Source organism: Ranitomeya variabilis, chromosome 2 (genome assembly GCF_051348905.1).
Source record: "Ranitomeya variabilis isolate aRanVar5 chromosome 2, aRanVar5.hap1, whole genome shotgun sequence".
NCBI lineage: Eukaryota > Metazoa > Chordata > Amphibia > Anura > Dendrobatidae > Ranitomeya > Ranitomeya variabilis.
The window spans coordinates 915,424,972-915,445,493 of NC_135233.1; the positions used below are offsets into that span (position 1 = coordinate 915,424,972).

Genomic DNA, 20,522 nt, shown 5'->3' on the forward strand with positions numbered 1-20,522 from the left:
ATATCACAACTCTTTTTACAATGGGGCTAAATCAAATTTAAGGGTACATGCACACATCATCTTTTCAGGCGGATTTAATGCAGAAAAAAAGCTTTGCAAAAAATGATTATTGCTGTGCACATGTTCCATCGTTTGCTACTTCTTTTTACAACTTTAGGGTTCAGAAACCTTGAAGCGGTTAAAATAGCATGCTCTAGAAGCTAGAGCTAGAAGCCCAATTGCCGCTATAATGGAAAGCAGAGAGAAAAGGTGTGTGGCAACCCACAATAAAAAACAACAGCAAAAGCAAGAGCACAGCCACTTCAGGAAAAAAACACAGGCATTTACTTTTTTTAGAAAAACATGGTGGCTCTACTAATGGAAAAAGATTTTATGTGCACGCACTCTGAGGCTAAATGTCATTTATAGTTAAAATAATTCTGTTTAGTCATTCAAGACCGTTCATTTCCAGAAAATGCAGAAGTAAATAAAATTTTATTTTTCGTTCTCTCACTTTCTTTACATAAAGAAGATACAGTAATAAACTATAAAACATTATTTTATCTGTCATCCTTTTTTGTCTTCAGGGCTCGATTCATTATTATTGCATTTGCACCTATTTTTTTCCGAGTTTATATCGTTTTGCATCTTTTTTTTTGTTTGCGCCACATTCATCATTCCATTTGGCCATTTTTTATTTCATTTTATACTGTGTTCAACTTTTTAATGTTCACAATTGTGGGTGGAGTTTAGGGTTTGCTTCATCATCAACATTAAGATCAGGAGTGATCTTTTATACACCAAATATTTTGGATCAGTCTTTGCCTCGTTTTGTGAAACATGCAACGTTCACCCTGTTTTCTTAAAGAGTTGCAAAAAAGTTAAAGACCAAAATAAAATACAATTTATATCTTGTGCAAAATTCATGAACTGCGTTTTGAAGAATTTGTCGCAAAAAAACCATCAATGCCTATCATAAAGCACAAAAGAAAAGTGATTTAAAAAAAAAGCAAATGATTAATTGGGTTCTTTCTATTTTACCAATAATTCCACACAGTAAAACAGGAACGGAATACACTTACAATCCAAAGAAAGATTTTCTGTAGTTAAAAAAAGTTTCCAGATAGCAATGTCAACAAACATAGCCTGACATTTAAGAAATTAATCATTGCTCTGACAGATTAAACATGCTATAGCAGCTCCCTCTACATTTCAGAGACATTTACTTTGCTTGTCGGGGGAAATGCTGAGCTATTTTACAAGTAAGTATTTTATAAGATAGAAATAAGTATCAGAAATAAGGGAAAAGAAGCAAAGTTTCAAACTTTGATGTAACTGTACACAATTAGTTTAAAATTAATTAACTCAGTATTTACTTGCATAATTTAGAATAAAAAATGCAATGGAAATTTGTAATGAAGAAACGGATGTATTTGTATATTAAGAGCTACAACGTGGCACAATAGTAAAGAATATTCCATTTTAGATTCCATCCCGGGTGGCAGCTAGCTTTATGAATTGAGCAAATTGCTTAGAGACAGTAAGAGACAATAGCAATCTAGTTATGTCCTTTGTTTTTGTCTTATATTGCTCCCATTTCAGGACCCAGAAGGGTACTTGAAGATTGTATTACAATGAGAAGAACTATCGTGCTGCTGTTTGTTGTTGCTCTGGCTGGAGTTTGTATAACTAGCATGGCTCCAAGACCATGGGGAGAAACCATTACTGAATTTGCTGTGGATCTGCACCGGGCCATACGTTCAGTTGACACAGAAGAAAACATTATTTTTTCCCCACTTGGCGCTACATTGATTCTTGGAATGATAAAACTGGGAGCAAAAGGAACAACATCGCATCAAATAAAGGAAGTTCTAAAACTGCAGGGAAATCAAGAAAGTGAGTCTCCATTTTATTAATCCCAGACCTGTAGTTTGTACACGGATTTTGGTAGCTAATCAATGCTCCTTTATACTGCCAGCAAATGGGGTCTGTCCTGTCTAAAGCCAATAATGTTAATGCGTCAGTGGACTATTTCTGAGTATAGAACTCAGGAGAGATACAAAAGATGGGCTTGTATTTGAAAACTATTTGTTTTGCAATCATGTTTGGACAGATTATCAATCATAGGTTAATACATTCGAAAACTGGATTTAGAAATGGTCTTTGTGGGACTGACGGTGCCATCAATTCACAGCACGTTCACTGTTCTGTGCTGACTTTTATACTTTATCAACTTTGTTTTGGTTTTTAACATTTAACAATTCAGCGTTTCTCAAACACTGGAAATTGAATCAAAAGTTAACCTGTGCAAACTAGAAAAGATAAACTTGGTGCAGAGCACTTTTTTGTTTTAAGGGCATCTACTTCACACCTAATTGCATACATTTTTATGCCATTGCAACTATGGTATGCAAAAATATACATTTTTATAGGCTTTTGTTGAAAAGTATGCACTATTTGACTTCTGCAGCTTACATGTATTCTCATGCATAAACTGCAAGCTGCTCAATTCTCACAGCTGGTAGGTTAGTCGCCATCAAACTTTATTGCCTCTCCTGGGCACACAGATAAGCTTAAATCTACGGTAATTAAAAAATATTAGTTTAGATGAATGCATAAGAGAATATAGTGAGGGTCTGGGGACTGACAGGACAAGGACATGGGATGGCTGTCTGCATGCAGCTTGCATGTAGTGAAATACATACAAGCTACATGAAGAGGCAGAAGGATTTGTGCAAACTTACATCCACAGATCTGTGGTTAGTTTTCCAAGATGTTTGGAACAACCTCTATTCTCAGTCACTTGAAAACATATGTGCAAGTGTACCTAGATGAATTAATGCTTTGATGCAGTTCAAGGTAAAAGGTTGTCGCTCCAAATATCGATGTATATCTCTCTTTTGTTCATTCCCTTTGCATTAAGTTACTTCATTGAAATAAAGACTTTTATTTCTATTTTTTAAATCATTCCAACCGTGATGCATTTTTCCACATGGAGCAGTATGCCGAAGAAGAGTGGTCCAAAATTTCAGTTGAGAGGTGTAAGAAGCTTGCTGATTGTTATAGGAAGTGATGATTGCAGTTATTTATACCAAAGCATGTGTAACCAAATATTAAGTTGAGGGTGTCGACAATTTTGTCCAGTCCATTTTTGGGGCTTTGTGTTAAATTATGTCCTATTAGCTTTTTTTTTCTCTGCCTTCTGTTGTGTTCCAATACACACAAAGGAAATAAACATGTGTATAACAAATCATTATTAATTTGTAATACTTAATTTACTGGAACAACTTCAAGGTGCCAACACTTTCGCCCATGGCTGTATATATATATATATATATATATATATATATATGTATATATATATACACCAAGAATACCAAAATCATGACTACTAACAATGAGGAATTCCACATAAAAATCAACAATGAAGAAATACAAGTGGTCAACAACTTCATTTTTCTTGTGTCCGTCGTTAATTAATATAATTGTTTGAAAGTAGAGATTAAGCATTAACATTTTGACAGCCTTGGACCAAATATGGAATGGCAAGGATGTCCAATTACAATAACTGACCATTGCCATTGTGCTTCCTATTGAGAATTATGACTGTGAGGCATAGACATTCATGAAAGCAGACAGAAGAAAAATTGATGCCTTTAAGCTGCAGTGCTGGAGAAGACTTCTATCAATCCCAAGGATAGCTAGGATCACCAACAAAAAATGTTTTTGTTCATATAAACTCAGTATTGCCCCTGAAGGACAACATCATTAGACAGAAACTGACCTATTTTGGACATGTAATGAGGGCAAATTCATTCAGAAAAGGAGGTACTCTTAGGAGTAGTAAAAGGAAACAGTTGAGACCAAAGGTTGTTGGCTGTATACTATCAAGAATGTCATTGGAATGAACATCAAACATATGGAAAACGCTGTGGAAAACAGAAGCATGGTGAGGACAAGCCTACAGACTATCCAAGGGTTGGACATGACTGAAATGATAGAATATTCTTATATTATCTGCTCTAAACCAATTCTATTTTGTACCATGTGAGTCTAAATCCCTGAATCATACAGGCTCTTATGTGTGGATGGAAATCAATTTATTTATGCATTCCTTGAGGCTAGTCTCAAAGCAAAGTATGGGTTTTGACCAGTCCACATATGAAGGCCTGTATAAGTCCAAGATTGAGAGTCACGTGGTATATCGTAAGATCTGGAAAAGAGCTGACAACGCAAGAATACAGTGATCAGTAAGAAAATGAACAACACTATGTGGCAGATATATCTTACCAATGGACCAAATAACATTTTTTTTCTGAAAGTGCCTTTTTAGTCAGCAAAATATTTTAGACCTAAAGAGTAGATGCTGGTCAAAGGTGGACATTCGCTTTGGGCTATTACTTTAGATCTCTCTTTGGGTTTTCATTGAAAACCACTAAGATGAAACAGAATTCTAACACATCCTGTTCCTCCTACATAGTGCTGACACAGATCAAACACATTTCTTGTGTGTTGCCAGTTATTACTATTACGTCTGTATAGATCCACGAAGGGAATACAGGGCTGGGTGAACGTTCTCCTGGATTAATAAATCAAGACGTTCATCTTTTTGCAACTAAATAGATTCGGGTGCTCTGGATTGTTCAGCTTCTGCTGCTGCAGACTGAGAGCTAATTATTTTTCTGTTATAGTGACAAGCACAATTTCCACATCCTATTTCTTACTTTTAATATGACCCCTGCATGACGTGCCATATATTATATTCGGACAGCCATTTGTATAATGCCTGATGTAATGTACAGTATATGCCACAGCACAAGACAGGAAATACATTTTCCTCTGAAGTCCTATTATAATACATTTTTTTAATGTTTACTTTGATCAATAAAATCCACTAATACACAACTCATGTTCTCTAGGTGAGGAGTTTTCTGGGCTCCAAAAGCTGCTTGCTGTCATTTCAGAAGAAAATAAAGAATTTACATTTAATCTTGCAAATGCCCTCTACCTTCAAGAAGGCTTCCACGTGAAGGAGCAGTATCTCCATAGCAACAGAGATTTTTTCAAGAGTGAAATAAAGCTGGTGAATTTCCAAGATTTGAAAGCTTCTGCTGAAATAATAAGTGCATGGGTGGAAACGCAAACAAACGGTAATCTATACATTCTGCTCAGATAACAAATACGTTTAGTTGTAGTTTTGTTCTACTTGGAAACGATGTTTGCTGTAAATTGTGTTACCAAGAATGCTCTGCTCCAACAGTCAAAACTTTAGATATTGAGAAACTGATTGATGACAGACATAAATGTAATAATAATAAAAACCCAGGTAGGTAGACAAAGTCCCATGTCAGTCCCACCCTAGGTTTCTTCCAAAACTGCCCTAAGAACAAAAACTGTCAACAAGAGAGCCATGATCCTTTACTAGGCCCTTCTCACTCAGACAGCAGAGAATGAAAGAACGGTGTTATTCATACTAAAAAGGTTGTCAGGGACTTTAGCATTGATGGCGTATCCTTAGGATAAGTCATTAATGTCCGATTGGCGGGGATGCATTACCCTGCACCCCCTGTGCCATTCCAGATCCATACACTGTATTTCCAGCACCTGGTTGGGGTGATAGATATTCATCTATATCAAAGATCTAGACATCCCCTTTAATTTCTTCTCAATTTGCTTGACAATTTAGATCTTTGAGACTTTCTGGTGCACCTATTGATTACTGCCTCAGCTAAGAAAATCCTACAAAATAATTATATAGAACATTTTGAACTTTACCAGAGTTCCCAAACAGGTTGGGCTCTACACACATTTTGGCATCTGCAAGACATGGTTAAAAGGTGGAATCAAATTATGTGCCTTCTGCTTCCTCTGCTTCTATCTTGCTTTTAATTGCACAGATAGACTTGGTTCTGCTGATTTGAAGGCCAAATATTTCTTGGGTTAATGCAGATGCAACATCTCAAATTTGACATTTGCATGAAGATTTTAAAGTATAACGCTATCTAAAAGTTTCTAGGTGTTTGTTCCAACTTCATAATTATTATATCACCTTATATTGTACTCTTAAAACATGATAAAGCTGATTCATGAAGACTGACGTTGCGCACGCCAGTCTTAATGAAGGACTTGCTAGAGTACCTGAAATCACTTCATTCAATTCAGGCACATCCCACGTAATGAGTTGAGAACATCTTCTCCGTGGCGGGCACCTCTGTGCATCTAACCAGACGTGCTGGAACTTTTTCTCAATTTGACAGCTAGACTGTCTCCCCCTCCCCATCCAGCCCAGTCCAGCCAAGCTACTTCAAACTGGAACTCCAAAATTCACAATATATTTATGCAAAAAAAGCATAACATTTTCCCATTTTTCACAGTGTTTTATGCCAGTGTTCTAGCGAAAACACTGTGATGTATTGATACCTATATTTTTATCTGCAGGTATACATTTTGCACACAACAGTTTGTTTCTCTTGATACAGTAAGTCTGCAGGGAAAAGGCTGCATTTTCAACCTTCTACTTTGTATGTCTAAGTTTAGCAATTCTGATAATCCTCTATATTAAAGGGAAGCTGATTCATGATTGTCATCTGATTCATGCTGCACAAACTACAGCCAGCATGAATCAGACACTGCTTGTGTTATTGCACCTGTGTATATTTAACACTGTGGCATTTCACAATAAATTTAATTTACGCCTTCTTCCCGCTCTGCTCCATGTGACTGAAAGGTTTTTCTTTATATACCGTACATACATAAAGAAAGACATGTCAGTCAGGAGGGGTAGGGTGGGGAGTAGTGATGAGCGAGTATGCTCGGGTGTTCTCTGAGTATTTGGGGCGTGCTCGGAGATTTTGTTTTTGTCAACACAGCTTCATGATTTGTGGCTGCTAGACAGCCTGAATACATGTGAGGATTCCCTAACAAACAGGCAATCCCTGCATGTATTCAGGCTGTCCAGAAGCTTTAAATCATGCAGCTGTGTCGATCAAACTACATCTCCGAGCACGCCAAAATACTCAGAGGACACCCAAGCATGCTCAGGAAAATCCGAGCAACGAGTATACTCGCTCATCGCTAGTGGAGAGAAAAGACCAGGTATCTGCCGCGACCTAGTCATCAAAGACTCTTTGAATCCAGCCAGTATTTTAAAGTATGTTTTGTTCGATACTCCACAGCATTACAGAGTAAAACATATTTGGCTGCAAAACAAAGCTGGTGACTGATTCATGCTGATTGGGGCTTAGGCAGCATGAACCAGGTGACAGTTTCCATTATGATTTAAATTAGTTTTAGGCTATGTGCACACATCAGGATTTTGTCAGGATTTTGTCAGGCTTTTTCATCAGGTTTTGTAGCCAAAACCAGGAGTGGGTGATAAATGCAGAAGTGGTGCATTTGTTTCTATTATACTTTTCCTCTAATTGTTCCACTCCTGGTTTTGGCTACAAATCCTGAGGAAAAATCCTGACAAAATCCTGACAAAATCCTGACGTGTGCACATAGCCTTATTGTGAAGGCTTGCTTAAATTTTGTACATACATATCAATGGCAAATTCACAGGCTATGCCTCTGTCCACACATTGGTTTAAAATATGACATGTATTTCCACAGCTGGAATCTGTGGTTTACCTTCAAATTTCTGACATTTACTTCTGATGTATTGCTGTGAGCAGCAGATCCTCATTAGAATTATCATTATTTTCCCCACTGATTAATCCCATTCATAGGACTCAAATTGATTTTGGCAGATATTTCACTCTAAAATGCGTGTGACGCCATTGAACATTTGATGAATGTAGCGCTATGGATGGCTCCCCTGCATGGTGTCCCCTTCCCCCATCCATTCAGGGACGCCGGCATACTCACCGGCACAACCCCGCAGCGTGGTCCTCTGGCATGCTTCTTCTCTGCTGCTGTGCATACAATGCATGTACAGTAGTGTGCACCTGCCCCCCTGGTCTTACAGGGGCAGCACGCATATAGTAAAAGCCCTTAACTTATAGATGAGAGGCATTTAGTATAATTAGTACACCTGCTGGATGGGTCTCCGACTATTGTTGGGAAACATCCTATATAAAAGTCTCCCTCGCCTTTGGGGAGGCGCCAAACAATGAGTTTATTCATTATGTAGTGTGAAGTTCTACCAGTGCGTTTATGAGGTCCCCTAGTCCCGGTGTAGCCAGTGTCCTGAAACTGAATCCTTGGAACCGGTGTCACCAGTGTACTGAACTCAAATCCCTGGTCCCAATGCGGCCAGTTTCCTGAACCTGAACCCCTGGTTCTGTTGCTGATAGTATCCTGAAACTGAATCCCTGGTCCCGGTGTGGCCAGTGTCTTGAATCCGAATTTCTGGTCACAGTATGGTCAGAGCCTGAACATTGTCTCCTGGTCCCAGTGGAGCCAGTCCTGTTCCTGAATTCCCCTGGTCAAGTGCAGTCAGTGCTTGAACATTGTCCTCCAGTCCATGTGAAGCCAGTTCCAGATTAAGTATCCTAGACCGGTGTGTATGAATGTAGCCCTAGTCCCTGTCTGTGAACCTGACCCCTGAGTTCAGCAACTGCAGTATCGTGATCTGTCAAGGAGTGGTACCTGGCATCTATCTGCAGCCCAGTCTGTCTCTACCATTAGGAACCCCAGTCATTAGGTAGTGGTGCTCTATCAGTGCAGTTGAGAGGTTCCCTGGTCCTGGAGTATCCAGACTCGTGAACCCGAATCCCTGGTCCTGTTGTGACCAGGGTCCTGAAAGTGAAACCCTGGTCCTGGTGCAGCCAGTGTCCTGAATTTGAATCCATGGTCCCAGTGTGTCCAGAGCCTGAATGTTGTACCCTGGTCCTGGTGCGGCCAGTCCTGTTCCCGAATTCCCCTGGTCCCAGTGCCACCAGTACCTGAACATTGTCCGTTCGGTGTGCAGCCAGTCCAAGATTCAGTATCCTTGACCGGTATGCCTGAAGGTACCCCTACTCCATGTCAGCAAACCAGACCCCTAAGCAGCTGTAGTACCGGAATCTGCCCAGGAGTGGTACCTGGCATCTACCTGCAGCCCAGTTGGTCTATACCATTAGGAGCCCCAGTGAACACCATGTAGTTGCTTAGCTGCACCCCCTCCTAGGCAGGCCTGGCCTTGTGGCACAGTGGGTCCACAAATCCACTTGCGCCACAGTTGTCTGGTCTTGGGTCCCACTGATCCCCAGTCCTCTATGCACTCAACTATGTCAGCAGCTGAGCTACCAGCATGAACAAATTTTGCACCATTTTGTACACTAGATTCCCGATTGGAAGCCCTGACATTGGTTGCGCCAGTCCAAGTTGCAGTAACTAGTAACTACTGCTGTGCTTATGCAACCCAAAACTTATGCCTCTGGAGTGGAACTCATCCTGTCTGATCCGACTGGGTACTATGGGGATCTGAAGCAGTGGAATGGGTTCCTTGAGCAGTGCATGCGGCGCTATGAAGTTTTCGGTCAGCAGTTATCCCCCAGTTAGGCCAAGGTGGGATTCCTGATGTCCTACCTAGCCCCTTCCTGGGCAGGTACAGTCCTGTGGCACAGTTGGTCCACAAATCCACTTGCTCCAACGTTGGGTGTAACAATGAACATTTGAGAGGTAAGGTTCCACCTCTGAGACTCTTATTTAGGGCTCGCTCACACTGCCGTAGATTTTCTCATGCGAGAGAATCCGGCCTATGATGCTAATGAAACTCAGCTCAAAATCTGTCAGAGTTTGATCTGACCTTCATCTGTGATCCGATTTTCTTGTATGATAGAATTGCAGCACAGGTATGGAGAACGTAATTTCTCCACCTTCTCCACTGTCTCTGTGCATATACATCAAACTGCACTCGGATGACATCCAATGCAGTCAGTTTTACATGCACCCATAGACTTGTATGGGGGCGCATGATCTGATTATTATTGGATGCACTCGCAACATGCTCCAATTGTTTTTCATGCTGAATTGGCATGAGAAAAAGAATTGCAGATCTGCACTGCCCCATAGTATAACATTGTGCCGACTGCTATCAGATTAAACATCAGAAGCACTGTGTTATACGCTAGTATGAGTGAACTCTTTCTGTGAGAATAGCAATTCTTCCACCCCTGATTACAAATTCTGACAGTTTCTTTTTCCATAGAAGTCAATGGAAATGTGGGTAATGCTTGCACATGGTCCTCTCCATTGAAGTCTGTGCGAAGTGCGGCTTGCCACTTCTGATCTCTAGATCATTTAAGTCCTTATAGAAAATGGGATAGATGAAGTATGATCTAGCATTTACAGCATAAATGTTCATGATTGGAATGCCCCTTTAAGGAAATGACATCTTACCTAAAACACTATGTTTAGCCTACTTGTGATATTTCATGTGCAGTAACATTCACATCTGTTCAGTTGTTTTCTTTCACATTAGATTACTGGGAAATATCCAGGAAACCAAGTGGCTGTATGTCTGCATCAGTAGTCAATAAGATAAACTGGCCACATGCTCTCTTCTCACAATTTACATTCTGGAAAGTTTACTTTGCTATTTTGAAATCAGCTATCTATCTAATGCATGGAGCACACATTGCGAACTGTGATAAATAGGTATAAATGTATATAATACATGAAGGAAAACACTATAAACTTTGAAAGCTATAGCTACTGGTAGAAAGACTGGTTCTGTGTGCTAACCTGAAAAAAAAGGAAAAAGGATTTAGAACATCTACTGCACTAGAAATTAAAGGATGCAGCCAAGGAAGGTTAATTGGGGGCCAGGGATAGGCAATAAGAGGACAAAATACGTAGCAAAATAAATGATGTGATATGGACAGACAAGATGCCGGAATAAAAAGAACATAGTCCTTCATTGGGCACCTGTTCAAGGTTGGCAATCAAATGTGCTACATATACTGATAAGTGCTTTAGATTAGAACAGCACATTGTTTATGCACAGAACAAAATGAAATAAAGTGGAATAAAGCAATAGTGCTACAATGATACTACAGGACCGGGGCTAATGGCAAAATTAGTAATAAAACAAAAGATGAATGATAAAGATGTATAGTCCCATGTGTTGTATTACTAATTATGCCATTAACACAGGTCTTGTAGTATCAATGTAGCACTATTGCTTTATTCTACTTTATTTCATTTTGCTTCTGTGCACATTCAATTTGTTGTTCTAATCTAAAGTATTTATCTCATAGCTCGCAGTATATGTTGCACATTTGATTGCCAACCTTGAACAGGTGCCTATTGAAGGGCTGTGTTCCTTCGAATTTTTTACTCTGATATCCTGTCTGTCCATATCATATAATTTATTTTGCCATGCTTTTTGGCCAATTATTGTCTCTCCCTGACCCCCCCCCCAATCAACCTTCCTTGGCTGTATCCTTTCATTTCTTGTGGTGTAGATCTTCTAGATTCAAGTATAAAGGTGATTACAGAGGGACCTATTAGTTGGACTTCTTTATTCTCTCCCTGACCCCCCCCCCAATCAACCTTCCTTGGCTGTATCCTTTCATTTCTTGTGGTGTAGATCTTCTAGATTCAAGTATAAAGGTGATTACAGAGGGACCTATTAGTTGGACTTCTTTATTCTTATTTGCTTTATGTACAACATGAAGCATTATACACATATATGCACCCTCTGAGCCCACGCAGGCATTGCAGAGACTTCCTGAAAACAAAACAAATGGCCATTCACGACAAGAAGACTTGTATCTTTTTGACCGTTTCACACATCCGTGTTTCCAGTACGTGTGGTTTTTTCATGAAAGCCACAAGTACCCATTATATTCTATGGAGCTGCTCACATATAATTTTTTTTTCGGCAGCATGAATGACAGAGGCCAATACAAGTCTACGGGTCAGTGAAAACACATACAGCACACGGATGCCATCCGTGTGCCATCCGTCTTTAACATTGTAGATTGTAAGAGAAGCATTGTAATTTCATTCTTTATCTATCCGTGAAAAGCACTGATGACACACTGATGGTAAAAACAGACCCAGGGATGACACAGAGATGGAAAACACTCATGACACCAGAGCCGGTTTAGCCCATTTTTATTTTTATTTTTGTTGAATAAATGGGTAAAAGAGGGTCAGGGAGTTTTCAGTTCAAATTAAAGACCTTGTGTGTTTATTTCAATTAAACGACTTGTGGCACCCCTAGGGGTATTTGCCACAAAAATAGTTATTGACACCAAATACAAATATTAAAATAGCAAGACTGCACTACCATCTCCGGCCAGAAGGGGGAGCTCCAGAGACTCCCCTTGATCTATTCTGGTCTGAGAAAAGGATGGGCAGTTGGGTTGAGGAGCTGAAAGTGAGAGGTCGTATAACTGAACTCCTAACAGCCCTATGACGGATTATAGGCCCGTAATACCCATAGTAGGAAAAGAGGAATAGAGAAAAAGGACATTGTAAGAACCGGGTAGCAATAACCTCTACCCAGAATAGGCGCAGAGACGGATACCAGATCCGTGGCTATATTCATTATATATAATACAGCAACCGGAAGGAAGTGAGGTGATATCAGCTTCACCAGGGTAAGACGTAGCAACAGACACAGAGTTCAGCGGTACTCCCAGAGGGGGTAAGCCGACAAAAAAGGACTCGGGTTGTCCGTCGAACCAGAGCACAGAAGAGACAGATTGGGTCGGCAGCCAGTTCACATACAGCAGCAGGGCCATACAGAAACTGCGCATAATAAGAGGTGGAAATCCTGACAGGGTCAAAGTAATTCAGAGTTCTTAAACAGACTCCGGTGACAGTATTGGTTGCAAATCCCTTTTTGTTAAAGTAAACTGGTTAAACGTTTTAGCGCCTCAGTCTTTCATTTGGACAATAGCCATCGATCCAGGATCGGGGTCATCACAGCTGAGAGGACCTGCTGCTGATCAAGTAAGTGTCTGTTCCTTCATGATATCCCTTACATTGTGCATCGCCTGAGGCCACAGCACTGGGTCAAGCCACTAGTGACATCCCCCTCAAGAGACGGACCTCATTGATCTGGTGCTGGGCACCTCGGTCTCCCAGGCGTCACAACTGGTGTCACGAACAGGATTGGGCCAGCCCATACACCGGGTATTGTGTGCCATAATTGGAGTCTGAAACTGTGAAAATTTGGATGAAAAATCTTGGAAATTGACTTTGTTAAAGAAAATCCAGTTCCCCATTGAAAACTATTGAAAGTGACTTTTCTCCATTGGTTATAATGGGGTAAAAATGGCCGCCATCCCCTGATGTAATCATCTCATAACCGTTAGGCACAAAACTCTTAATCGAGCTACGTCATTACCCAAGCCCCAGTCTAACTGAAAAACTTCAAAATCCACCATCACAGAGCGTGCGGCAGTTAGAGGCAGCATGGGGCGTGTCATTGTCATCCTGCTGCACAGAGGAACGAATCTACATTATCTAGACGGAAGCTGGGACCGGAGGGGTCTGGATTAACTAAGGGGGTACAGTATGTCGCAGCACGGAGACGCCGCAGCACCCGGCGACGCTAATGCAGCTGAAAGACAGAGTGTCGATAGAGAGCCTGGCAGCGCAGCAGTGCAAGGAGTGGCGCCCATCATGCTGGTGTTGATGCCATATACCCCGGGTGACCCGTGGCTTCCAATGTATGAAGGTGAACCTAATACCCTTGACGGTTTCAGGGAAAAGATGCTGGCTCATTTTGATATGTTCCCCGTGAGTGAAGCTCAGCGTGTTAGTCTCCTGATGATGCAGTTAAGTGGCCACGCTAAGCGAGAAGTCACGGCATGGGCAACTGATCTAAAAGGTACTGTTGAACGCATATTTGCTGGATTAAAAGCTACATTTGAAACCACTACCAGCAGCAAAGCTAAAGTACGATTCTTTAATTGCAAACAAAAAGCCAATGAGGGCGTGAGAGATTTTGCCTTAAACCTGCAGGAAGCCCTTAAATCACTTACACTGGCTGAACCCATTTTTAACACAGGAGCCGATAAACTGCTAAGAGATCAATTTATTCAGGGACTCTACACCCCTTCTCACCGGGGGCATGTGAGCATGCTTGTTTTTAAGAACCCTGAATTGACATTCGCCCAATTAAAGGAGAGCGCTATACGTCTCCAGCTGGCAGAGGCACCTCGGGATCAGGATCTCACACAACCCATAGCAGATGCACTTCAGCAACGGGGAATGCCAGTGACATCAGCTACGTCCGGTGCCAGTGCTAAGTCCCTGGGGCCCATTACTAATGAGGCTCTTCAGCAAAAGCTTGACTCTTTAACTGATGTTGTTGCTTCAATGGCTAAAACCATGCAGGAGATGAGAGAACCCAAGATGGAGTTGGCAAACCGTAGAGAGGATGTTCCATGGATGAGGTCCCGGAGATACCCGACATGGAGAGGACGACCCCGTGACCGCTACCAACCGGATGGACAGCCCATTTGCCGCCATTGCCAGCAGCCAGGCCACTTTGCACGAAATTGTGATTTAAACGGGAATCCCCTGGGAATGGGGGCCGCTTCGCAGGAATGAATTTTCAAGGCCCAACACCCTGGCACGACAGGTACATCGGAGGACGACCCATCATCCCTATCGTGCTGGACGGAATTCCCCTCAACGCTTTGCTGGATACAGGTTCCCAGATTTCATCTATACCATATATCCTTTATAGGAGGTAGTGGGCTGAGGTAGATATTGATAAAGGACCCTCTGATGTTGAACTAGATATATGGGCCAGTAATGGTAAGTTGGTACCGAAACTAGGATTCAGGGAGATGACCATAAAGATTGGTAAAGCAGAATTGAAGAAACAGGGTATAATTGTCGTTGATGTTGACCGACAGAACTGTGAACCAACTGTATTGATAGGAATGAATGTGTTAGAGAACTGCTTTTCCGAAGTTATTTCTGTCTTACAACAAATTGCTGAAACTGCCCGATCCTGCCAGAAGAGAGTTCTCTGGAGGGAAATAAAAGTATTAATGTTAAGGCAACAGATAGAAGTTGCAGGTGGAGAAATCGGCAGTGTGAGGGTGAGTGATCCAACGTCTATTGTAATCCCACCAAAAACAGAAATGCTGGTATGGTGTAGAGCGGCCATTGGTACTAAAGGACGAGACTATCAAGCCTTAATAGAACCAGCGTACACTGACAGCAGGCCCACTATACTCACGGCACGAGGGGTAATCGAGGTACACCGGGGACGGGTGCCGGTACGACTTTTGAACTGTGGAGAGGAAGAGGTCACTTTGCCAAGGTACGCTACAGTGGCAAAGTTATATACTGTTGACAACAATGCCATCACAACCGTTGAGCCCTTAGAATCGACCTGTCAGGTGGAAAATAACGGCTCAGATGGAGAATCGGAGGATTGGTGCCAACAGCTAGACGTGGGTGTAGATTCAACACCTACCCATCAAAGACAAGGGCTGTATAGATTAGTGACGGAATATGAACAGGTCTTCAGTAAACACCCATTGGACTTCGGACGGATAGAAGGGGTGGAACATACAATCCGCACCGGTGACCATCCCCCGATAAAAGAAAGATATAGACCCATACCGCCCGCTCACTATCAATGCGCGAAGGACATGCTGAGAGAGATGAAACAGGCCGGGATAATAAGAGATAGTTGTAGCCCTTGGGCGGCCCCTCTGGTGATTGTCAAAAAAAAGGACGGAACCATGAGAATGTGCGTAGACTACCGGCGGATTAATAACATCACCCATAAAGATGCCTATCCCTTGCCTGGGACAGAAGAGTCCTTGACTGCTTTGAAATCTGCTAATTATTTTTCCACCTTAGACTTAACAAGCGGGTATTGGCAAGTCCCTGTGGCTGAGAGAGATAAAGAAAAAACGGCATTCACCACACCAATGGGTCTAAGCGAATTTAATCGCATGCCGTTCGGACTCTGCAACGCATCCGGTACTTTCCAGCGACTGATGGAATGTTGCCTCGGACACAAGAACTTCGAGACCGTCCTCCTGTACCTAGATGATGTGATCGTCTACTCAAAGACTTACGAACAGCACTTAACAGACCTGGCAGAGGTGTTCGAAGCCTTATCCAAGTATGGTATGAAAATCAAACCATCCAAATGTCACCTTCTCAAGCCAAAGGTACAATACTTAGGGCACATCGTGAGTTCGGAGGGAGTAGCACCGGATCTCGAGAAAATAACTGCCATAAGGGATTGGCCAAGACCTACCAACGCAAAAGAAGTGAGGCAATTCTTCGGATTAGTGGGTTACTATCGTAGATTTATAAAAGGATTTACCAAATTGGCAGCACCCTTGCAAGATGCTTTGATAGGGCAGACGAAGAAACCTTCAAACCGAAACCCTCCTTTTCAGTGGAATGACGAAAGAGAAGACTCCTTTGAACAACTAAAGAAGGCACTAACCGGAGAAGAAGTTCTGGCGTACCCGGAATACCATCAACCTTTCATCCTCTACACCGATGCCAGTAATGTGGGATTGGGAGCGGTGCTGTCACAAAAGCAAGAAGGTCGGGAGAAAGTCATTGCCTGCAAGTAGAAAACTCCGGCCTACTGAAAGAAATTCTGAAAATTATAGCTCCTTCAAATTGGAGCTACTGGCAGTAGTTTGGGCTGTGACTGAACGTTTCAAACACTATTTGACCGGTGCAGAATTTATTGTCTATACTGACAACAATCCATTGACCCACCTAGACACGGCTAAATTAGGTGCGTTAGAACAGCGATGGATAGCCCGGTTATCTAATTACAACTTCGTGATCAAGTATCGAGCAGGTCGCAAGAATGGAAATGCTGATGCCCTATCCCGGATGCCACACTTGAGAGATGTAGAAGAAGAAATGGGGGAGCTTGAAGAAATTGAACTACCAGCCTTTCATCAGCCCAAGGTAAAACATCGTCAGTCAAATACCTATCAGAAACAACAAGAAGTGAATTTTAATCCGTTAGCACACCATAGATGGGCTGACACCCAAGATAGTAATCCGGCTGTGAAGCTAGTGAAGGAACTATTGACTGAGCAAAGTGCATATCCCGATGAGGATGCCCCAGAAGAGACGCATCAACTCTGGAAAGAGAGAGGCAAAATGTTCCTGTATCAAGGGAAACTCTGTAGAAGATACACCAATCCGAAAACACATGAATTGGTTTGGCAGATTATCGTGCCTAAACAAGATGTGAGGATGGTCCTCGAGGCTTACCACAATGGTGCTGGTCACTTTGGTTGGAAAAAGCTAGAAGTACTTCTGAGAGAAAGATTTTATTGGGTCGGGATGAGAAAATCAATCGAACAGTGGTGTAGAAACTGTGGCCCGTGCAACCTCAGAAGGAACGATCAAAAGAGCCAAAAGGCACCACTGCAGCCCATAATCACCAAACAACCACTTGAACTGGTAGCCATGGACCACGTGAAGTTGACACCGAGCCGGTCCGGTTACGTCTATGCCTTGACCATCGTGGATCATTATTCGCGCTTCTTGGTAGTAGTACCTGTAAAAGATCTGACTGCAAAAACAGCAGCCAAAGCATTCCAAACGTACTTTTGTAGACCCCATGGATATCCGGAACAGGTTCTCACTGACCAGGGTACAGCCTTTGAATCAGAGATCTTCAGAGAATTCTGTAATATGTATGGTTGCAAAAAGATCCGGACGACGGCCTATCATCCGCAAACAAACGGCTTATGTGAGAAGATGAACCATATAGTGATAGATCTACTAAAGACTTTACCTGAAACGGAAAGGAATCAATGGCCAGAGAAATTGCCTGACTTGGTGGATCTGTATAATCATGTCCCGCTAAGCTCTACCAACTGCACCCCAGCTTATCTTATGCGTGCAAGACCCGGCCAGTTGCCAATCGATCTAGAAATGGGAATTCTGAAACCAGACGCAGAAGTTCAAGACTCCAATTGGGATGTCGTACGGCAAAAGCAGTATCGCCAAGTGCAAGAGAGTGTGGAAAGAAGCCTCCAGCAAACCAGAGAAAGACAAGAGCGAACTTTCAACCAGAATGCTCTAGCAACTCCATTAAGACCGGGTGACCAAGTACTCAAGAGGAATCATCGAACCAATAAACTGGATAATCAATGGGAAGCCGTACCCTACACAGTTTTACCAACAAGAATGGATAATCCTAAAATGTGTCTCATTAGCAAAAACGGAGGTTTAATATCTGTACTAGTGTCAAGAGACAATCTTAAATTATGTCCGGAAACGTTGAAAGAGCCAGAAGTTGTCCAGCCAGAATCAGAAGTTATTCAACCTATACAGGTTCAACCAGTAAAGGAAAAAGAGGAGGAAATGTATCACACCTGTATAGGAGACTTTCCCAAAACCCTACTAACATACCATGGTGCAGTAGTGGTTCCCATGGTGGCCTTTTATCCAACACCAAATCCAATATTAGAAGTCCCAAGACAGGAAGAGGCTGACCCCGTACTACAAGAGGTTCCAGGTCAGGAAGAACAGATTCCTGATCAGAGTGATCCCATTCACGGTGGACTTGCCAACCCCATAGTGGTGGAATTATCTTTAGCAGAGAGGGCAGATACTATATCCGCAGTAGACAGTAGTACACCACATAAAGAGACACCGCTATTACGTAGATCCCAGCGTAGTACCCAGGGTCAATCACCGGCCAGGTATGCGGATTACCAACTATAAGACTATAGTCATTGTTATCGTTCTGTAACGTTTAAGCCCAGTGCCTACAGAGACTTACCTGTATGAACTTCTTGCATATTCTTGAACTTTTTATCAGCCCGGAAACACTAAATCAAAGCTCCGGAAAGACTGCTTTGTTAACTTTGCTTCCTAGTATCTTCAAGGATAGAACTGTATTAATGGACGCTATTTGAAGTGACTTTTTACAGAATTCCATTTTTTTTGTTTCTTTGAGTGGTTTTTTGTAACTTTTCATTTTTAAGACTCTGTACATATCAATTGTTATTTCAAAATGTTATCATCCCACAGTCCCGGAGTACTGTTCTTAACTAAGGGGGAATGTGGCGCCCCTAGGGGTATTTGCCACAAAAATAGTTATTGACACCAAATACAAATATTAAAATAGCAAGACTGCACTACAATCTCCGGCCAGAAGGGGGAGCTCCAGAGACTCCCCTTGATCTATTCTGGTCTGAGAAAAGGATGGGCAGTTGGGTTGAGGAGCTGAAAGGGAGAGGTCGTATAACTGAACTCCTAACAGCCCTATGACGGATTATAGGCCCGTAATACCCATAGTAGGAAAAGAGGAATAGAAAAAAAGGACATTGTGAGAACCGGATAGCAATAACCTCTACCCAGAATAGGCGCAGAGACGGATACCGGATCCGTGGCTATATTCATTATATATAATACAGCAACCGGAAGGAAGTGAGGTGATATCAGCTTCACTGTTGTGAATTAGACTTTTTGGCTCCCTCTTGTGGTTACTAGTGATATGACTCTGGGATTTTCTTCCCTCAGTTTGTACCCAGCTGGGTCGTTAGTTCAGGGGTGTTGCTATATAAACCTCCTGGAACCTTAGTCCAGTGCCTGGCATCGTTGTAATCAGACACATTCTGTTTGCTCCTATCTGCTGGTCCTGGTTCGTGCAAAATTAAGCTAAGTCCTGCTTCTTTGTTTTTTGGGTTATTTGCTTGCTCTCATTTTTGTCCAGCTTGTACTAAATGTGATTCCTGACCTTGCTGGAAGCTCTAGGGGGCTGGTGTTCTCCCCCCGGGCCGTTAGACGGTTCGGGGGTTCTTGAATTTCCAGTGTGGATATTTTTGAGAGGGTTTTTGCTGACCATATAAGTTATCTTTCTATATTCTGCTATTAGCTAGTGGGCCTCTCTTTGCTAAATACCTAGCTCATTCTTATGTTTGTCTTTTCCTCTTACCTCACCGTTATTATTTGTTGGGGGTTTCTATCCAACTTTTGGGGTATTTTCTCTGGAGGCAAGAAAAGTCTTTCTTTTCCCTTCTAGGGTTAGTTAGTTCTCCGGCTGGCGCGAGACGTCTAGGATCAACGTAGGAACGTTCCCCGGCTGCTGGTATTTGTGGTGCTAGGATTAGATATATGGTCAGCCCAGTTACCACTGCCCTATGAGCTGGTTTTCTGTGTTTCCAGACTTAGCAATTATTCCTGAGACCCTCTGCCATTGGGGTCATAACACTTCACCAGGGTAAGACGTAGCAACAGACACAGAGATCAGCGGTACTCCCAGAGGGGGTAAGCCAACAAAAAAGGACTCGGGTTGTCCGTCGAACCAGAGCACAGAAGAGACAGATTGGGTCGGCAGCCAGTTCACATACAGCAGCAGGGCCATACAGAAACTGCGCATAATAAGAGGTGGAAATCCTGACAGGGTCAAAGTAATTCAGAGTTCTTAAACAGACTCCGGTGACAGTATTGGTTGCAAATCCCTTTTTGTTAAAGTAAACTGGTTAAACGTTTCAGCGCCTCAGTCTTTCATTTGGACGATAGCCATCGATCCAGGATCGGGGTCATCACAGCTGAGAGGACCTGCTGCTGATCAAGTAAGTGTCTGTTCCTTCATGATATCCCTTACATTGTGCATCGCCTGAGGCCACAGCACT

General features: G+C 42.2%; 1 protein-coding gene across 2 annotated transcripts in view; it reads left to right on the forward strand.

Annotated features, from left to right (window-relative positions):
• The first annotated feature begins 1,221 nt into the window (after positions 1-1,221).
• SERPINI2 (serpin family I member 2) overlaps positions 1,222-20,522 on the forward strand; it is a 208,331-nt gene continuing 189,030 nt past the window's right edge. For both annotated transcript variants that reach the window (XM_077292936.1, XM_077292937.1), the window contains exons 1-3: positions 1,222-1,241; positions 1,582-1,875; positions 4,899-5,129. In XM_077292936.1, the coding sequence (XP_077149051.1) occupies positions 1,223-1,241; positions 1,582-1,875; positions 4,899-5,129 (544 nt within the window). In that variant the 5' untranslated portion in view covers position 1,222. The remainder of the gene's footprint in view (positions 1,242-1,581; positions 1,876-4,898; positions 5,130-20,522) is intronic.